Source organism: Phodopus roborovskii, unplaced genomic scaffold (assembly GCF_943737965.1).
Source record: "Phodopus roborovskii unplaced genomic scaffold, PHOROB, whole genome shotgun sequence".
NCBI classification, from domain to species: domain Eukaryota; kingdom Metazoa; phylum Chordata; class Mammalia; order Rodentia; family Cricetidae; genus Phodopus; species Phodopus roborovskii.
In genome coordinates, this window is record NW_026126638.1 from 6948366 (window position 1) to 6954945 (window position 6580).

At 43.5% G+C, this 6580-nt stretch overlaps 1 protein-coding gene across 1 annotated transcript; it reads left to right on the forward strand.

Annotated features, from left to right (window-relative positions):
• The first annotated feature begins 409 nt into the window (after positions 1 to 409).
• Positions 410 to 5338, forward strand: Cdkn1b (cyclin dependent kinase inhibitor 1B). The gene is made up of 3 exons (XM_051173199.1): positions 410 to 1409; positions 1926 to 2056; positions 4016 to 5338. The coding sequence occupies exons 1-2, from the start codon at positions 935 to 937 to the stop codon at positions 2045 to 2047; spliced, it is 597 nt and encodes a 198-aa protein (XP_051029156.1). The 5' UTR covers positions 410 to 934; the 3' UTR covers positions 2048 to 2056; positions 4016 to 5338.
• Positions 5339 to 6580: the final 1242 nt, after the last annotated feature.

The following is a 6580-nucleotide window of genomic DNA, read 5'->3' on the forward strand; positions in this document are numbered from 1 at the left end:
GCGGGAGAGGACCTGGAGGTCGCAGTCGGGAGCGGTGGCGCGCCTGCCAGCGCAGCTTTGCAGCTCCCGGACCTAGATCCCCAGGTCCCCGCCTGGCCGCCGCGCAGGCCCCTCCCCAGCTCTCCAGCCGTTTGGCTAGTTTGTTTGTCTTATTTTTAATTTCTCCGGGGCCAGCCAGAGCAGGTTTGTTGGCAGTCGTACACCTCCGAGCAGTCACGCGACCAGCCAATGTCCTGGCGGCGCTACGGGAAGGCGGCGCGCTCGGGAACGCGGAGAGGCGGCGGCGCCGCGCCCGGGGCCACCTTAAGAGCGCGCTCGCCAGCCTGGGCGGAGCGGCAACCGGCGCCGCGACCAATGGAGCTCCTCCTCTGTTTAAATAGACTTGCAGTGTCAATCATCTTCTTCTTCGTCAGCCTCCCTTCCACCGCCATATTGGGCAACTAAAAGAGGGGGGGGGGCTTGTGCTTTCGGGGTGTTTTTCTCCCCTCATCCCTTGTCCCCACTCACTCGCGGCTCCGGGACTCGAGCAGCGGCAAGGTTTGGAGAGGGGCTGCGTTCGCGCGACCCACGGGCTCGCCCCAGCCTACACTCGGACTGTTCGCCACCTCCTCCTGCCTCCTCCCCTCCCTTCCCCGCCCTCCAGTACACTTGATCACTGAGCCTCGAGCTGCGCGGCGGCTGGGGCGTCCCTGCGCTCTCTCCCCCAGACTTGCGCGCTCCTGCGGCTCCGGCGGTCGCTCGTTCGGCCCTGCTCCACTGGATTTCCCGTGTGCAGTCGCAGAACCTCGAAGAGGGGTTCGCGCTGCGGCCGGGGCGTTTCGCTTTTGTTCGGTTTTATTTCATTTTATTATTGTTATTTTTTTGTTTTGTTTTGTTTTGTTTTTCTCGGAGAGCGCGAGCCAAGGCGGTGGTCCACGCCCGCCCGGGGAGGAAGATGTCAAACGTACGAGTATCTAACGGGAGTCCGAGCCTGGAGAGGATGGACGCCAGACAAGCGGAGCACCCCAAGCCCTCCGCCTGCAGAAACCTCTTCGGCCCGGTCAATCACGAAGAGCTAACCCGGGACTTGGAGAAGCACTGCCGAGATATGGAAGAAGCGAGTCAGCGCAAGTGGAATTTCGACTTTCAGAATCACAAGCCCCTGGAAGGCAGATACGAGTGGCAGGAGGTGGAGAAGGGCAGCTTGCCGGAGTTCTACTACAGACCCCCGCGCCCCCCCAAGGGCGCCTGCAAGGTGCCGGCGCAGGAGAGCCAGGATGTCAGCGGGAGCCGCCAGGCGGTGCCTTTAATTGGGTCCCAGGCAAACTCTGAGGACCGGCATTTGGTGGACCAAATGCCTGATCCGTCGGACAGTCCAGCGGGGTTAGCGGAGCAGTGCCCAGGGATGAGGAAGCGACCTGCCGCGGACGGTAATGATCCTTTGAAAAACGTAAAATATCTGGCTCTGAAGCGTCTCTTTGCTAGACTGTATTCAGTTGGCTTTTCCGGCATGTTCTGCTTAGATCAGGGAGCTTGTGCGAAGCTTAGATTTGAAATGCCCCTTAGCCAACTGCTTGGCCTGTTTGTGATTTTGAAGTCAGAAGCCGGAGATAGTAAGATCTGATAACTTCCCCAGACTAACACATCGCTGTTCCTCCCCGCTAGCCAGCTGTAGGTATGTGACAAAAGTTGGGATGTTTACCAACTGCCTCCTCCTTGGCTAGGGCGAGAAAGATGTGGGGTGTAGAATACGCCTTCTGTTAGTGGAAACAACCTCATTTTGTGTCGTTAGTGGCTACCGGGGATGACCGGTCCAGGGGTCGTGGGTGGAGGTGGTGGGTTTTTCATCCTTTGACTCTCGGGCCAACTTCTGTCAGCCATTGTTCTCGCTAATAAAGATGGTTTGTGTGGGTTCTTTAAAAATGTTCCCCTTGCCCCCCTCTTAGATTCTTCTTCGCAAAACAAAAGGGCTAACAGAACAGAAGAAAATGTTTCAGACGGTTCCCTGAACGCTGGCTCTGTGGAGCAGACGCCCAAGAAGCCCGGCCTCCGAAGACACCAGACGTAAACAGCTCGGGTGGGTTAATGAGGAAGGAGCTGAAGCTGACGCCCCAGCTGGGCTGCGCTCCCCGGGGGGCCTGCAGACCCCAGGTCTGCTGGCAGATTAGTTGCCTGCCAGGAGGAATTATTTTCCTAGGTCAGAAAATTAACAGTGGGGAAGGTTGGACTCATTTGGTGGGGGACCGTAAGGCAAAGGTATCAGATCCCTAAGATCTTTTCCGAGTCAGGTACTTGTCATCAAAGCTCTAAAGAATAGGAAGGTCATATTTTATGATTCCCACCATAACTTAGGCCGGGAATGACAATTTTCTTTCCCGTGTAAATAAGGACTGAGGTACCCCCTCAGTCTCACTTCATGAAAATCCATTTCCCAGAGGTTCATTTTGAGCTAATAATCTATTTTGACTAATAGAAAAATGACAAATATACAGTTACACAAAAAAAAAAATCTTAAAAGTTAGGTACTAATAGTTCACATTTGATTAGGAGTGTGAATTGGGCCACCGTGTCCTGCATTCTTTTTATGAATTTTATAAGCTGTCACTTTCCTTGTATTCTGGTTGAGTTTTGGAGAGAGAGAAAGGAACTTCATATAAAAAAAAAAAAAGTTCAGAAGTACTATAGCTCCCACAGAATTTCTCATTTTAACCCTGGGGTTACAAAGCAGAAGTTAAATGAGCAGCCAGAGGAAGCCATCCTCAGCTGTGGATGCTAATTGTGCTGGAACAGGATGGTTTGGATGTTTGTAGGGGAAATAGATGGTAGACATTAGGACCAGGAGGGTCTGCACAGTGTGGATTTTACCATGTATCAAAATCTCATCACCCTGATTACCTAATTAGAGTAACCCAGCCCCAAATTTACATAGATTAACTATTCATAATATCTGACTACATATATTAATAGTTTATGAGCTCCTTATAAATAAAGACTGTGGCCTCTATTTCTAAGGTCCACTCGTAACCCAGCATGTAAAGAGATCTTAACAATTTATTCTTAACTTTACAGGTCCTCATCTATAGAAATTTAAAAGTAAATTAAGGAATGTAGAGTTCCGGTTTGTTGTGTTTGTAAATCATAATGTCATAATACACCTTCTATAGATCTAGCGTTTTTTTCAGAGTGGATAGAAAATGGAACATTAGAACTACTTTCCATATTATATAGTGGGAGAATTGGATGGAAGCTCTTTCTAAGTAGCTGTCACACCTGTAGCTTTAGTTGGCTTGTGGGACTTGTGGTTTAGCTCTTCAGATGAGCCTCCTAGATTTCTACCTGGCCCATCCTCATCACGAGGCATTTGTTAGTTGTATTACCAGCTTACAGCCGACCAAGTAGCCATAAGACCGTTGTCAAAAGCATTCATGCAAATTTTGTGCTTATAAATAAATTACAGTTTTAAAGGCATTCGTAGATCCTCCCCTCTGGGGTCCTTTTGAAATTGCATTTTCAGGTATTTTTCAATTTAGGAAATTATGCTATTCTGAAGTGTTATGGTTCCTGAATTTCTTTTCTTTGTCACTCTCTTTGACCCAGATTCTTTAGCGTGAGTTTCTCAACCCATGTACTGTTGACATTTTGGGCCAAATTATTCTTTGTTGTGGGAGGCTGTCCTGTACATTTTAGAATGTTTGGCATTATCTCCGGCCTCTCCCACCAGATGCCAGTAGCAATCCTCTTCCCGAAGTTGTGACAATCAGAATGTCCCTACACATTTCCAAATGTCCCCTGGGGCATGGGAGGACTGCACAAAACTGCCCACTTGTTAGGAACCCTGACTCTTAACACCATACCGAGCAGAACAAAAATTCAGGAAAGATAGCCTTTGAGGTGGTTGTAGTCATCAGGCCTTTAGTGCCTGTATTTATTCCCCATCACTGAAGTATTTGTCAACTAAGATAGTAACAGAATAAGTCTTATACTTTGGCAATGTTACTCTAGTGCTTTCTCCCTAATTCTTTTGTTTCTTTTGCAGAATTAAGAATATTTCCTTGTTTGTTAGATACATCACTGCTTTATGAAGCAAGGAAGATATACATGAAAAAATTTAAATACATATCGCTGACTCCATGGAATGGACATCCTGTATAAGCACTGAGAAAGCAGCAACATAATAACACTAAAAATTTTAGGCACTCTTAAACCATCTGCCTCTAAAAGCATTGGATGTAGCATTGCGCAATTAGGTTTTTCCTTATTTGCTTCATTGTACTACCTGTGTATATAGTTTTTATCTTTTACTATGTAGCACATAAACATTAGGGATGGGAGGGCAGGGTGGGGCTGAGGAATCAGCATGGATGGGGGGGGATGTGAAGAACTTGCTTCAATTTGTAGCAAGGAGAAAATATTTGACTTGCATGAAGAGAAGCAACGTAGGTGGGGGGAAGGGTTTGAATTGCTTTCTTTAAAGATGTAGTGTCCCTTTCAGTAAGAACTGATCCTTTATTTTAAAATAACCAAAATTTGAATAATTGCTACATATAGTTGCTATTTATTTTTACATGACGCTTATTATTTGGGAGTTCTGAAGATTTGTAGCCACAAATGGTTTAAAAAAAAAAAAAAAGAAAGAAACCTTATCCTTTCCCCTACCTCCTGCCTTAAAATTGGGATTTACCAGTTAATTGTTCAACAGTAATCACTCCAGGTTATACTAGGCAAAAATCCGGTGTGCATGACAGGAAATTCTAAATTCTTAGAATTGACCATTTCACACCATATTTGTTGAGAAAATTTCTTATTTTCTTTTCACTTGAGCTGTGTAGAGACATTGAAAATAGTCTTAAATCCCTGGATATCTTTAGAAGTCTGTAACTTTACACAAATAATGAAATAATTTTTAATTAAAAGTTTCTCATCCTACTTGTTAATTTACCCCAAGGAAATCGCTGTTTTTAAAGGAAAAAGGGGGTGTGCTTTTAGAAAAAGCACACTTGTAGAATAAGTGAAATGGATACTACATCTTTAAACAGTATTTCTTCATTGCCTGTGTATGAGAACCTTTGAAGTGTGCCTGTGTATATAACCCTGTAAAGACACTGAAAATTATACTAACTTATTTATGTTAAAAAGAGATTTTTTTTTTTAATCTAGACAATATACAAGCCAAAGTGGCAGGTTTTGTGCATTTGTAAATGCTGTATTGGGTAGAGTAGCCCCCCCCCTTTGTTAAATAATATGGCTATGCTTAAAAGGTTGCATACTGAGCCAAGTATAATTTTTGTAATGTGTGAAAAAGATGCCAATTATTGTTACACATCAAGCAATCAATAAAGATAACTTCCGTAGCTATTCACTGAGTGTAACTGTGATGTGCTTTACTGAGCTTGAGGTATTCAGCCTGGCATGCCCCTGATAATTACACAAATACAATGTGAAGTGACAAACATTTAGAAAATTTAGGCCTAGGTTTCAGTCAGTAGTGGTTTTTTTTTTTTTTTTTTTTTTTTTTTTTTTTGGTGTGTGTGTGTTGGGGGGTGTCCCCTGAATGTACTAAGCAGTGGCCTTTTTTTTTTTTTTTTTTTTTTTTTTCCCTAGTCCTATCCGGGTAGACAAAGCCCAAGTGGAAGAGGAAAAGCCACATTTTCATGTAGGACTGTCAGCAGTCCGCATTTGATTCAAATATTTATGTTTTCTAGGATATGAGTGTGTGAGAACCAAAAGGGGGGATCCCTTACATAAGTGTAGTCTGATCACACATCTTCAGTATTGAAAATGAAAGTGATATAACGACTTCTCTAGAGTCTCTATTTACACTTTTGAAGTGGTCTGAGTGATGAGAATCAATGTCCAGACCCCCAGCCGACCAATCTGGCCCACAATATCCAAACACACAAGGCCTTAAGAAACTGGTGTATATTTTACACTAGCTGGTAAATAAAATTGGTCATAGACAAATCCCCCAATTTCTGAGTGTTCATATTATAGTTAACATAAAAAAAAGTTAAAATACTAAAACTGAGAGTCATGTCCTCACATCTGCTCAGCAGAGGTGCATATTATTTACACTGAGCACTTTAAAGCCAGGTTTGTCAAAATAATTCTTGAAACACCATGCTCCCATTTTTAAAATGTGGTTAAAGTGTAAAAGTAAATTATAAGATAACTTATGGGTAAATTGTGAAAAATCTAAATTCAGGTTAAACTATTCATTGAAATGCTACCACTTAAAACACCACACCCCAAAGGGTTTATAAACAAAGTAGTTCTAACATTTTTGCCTGAAAGATTTTTTTTTTTCCTTTTTTAAATAAGGCAAGAGTTGGTTTTTCTTCCTGTGCAGGATGGGAAAATAGATCTTTTGGTGGCTGGGCCACGGTCCTTCAAGTAGGTATTATTTTAATTAAAGACTAAAGGTGTTTTTGTAGTTCTGTTTAAAACATTTAAAGGGTGACTTGTAGGAGGACCAAGAGTCAGAAAATCTATTTAAAAATGTGAAAACACACCTCTCTATTGCTGCACAGACCTCATTTTCCTTTCATAAAGCTTTTTTTTTTTCTTTTAAAAATGTGTATTTTGAGAGATTACATTTTAGGAA

Coding starts and splice junctions, on each gene's coding strand:
- Cdkn1b (XM_051173199.1), top strand. CDS start 935: ATGTCAAACGTACGAGTATCTAACGGGAGTCCGAGCCTGGAGAGGATG. Junction 1,410..1,925: donor GAAGCGACCTGCCGCGGACG/GTAATGATCCTT, acceptor CCCCCCTCTTAG/ATTCTTCTTCGCAAAACAAA.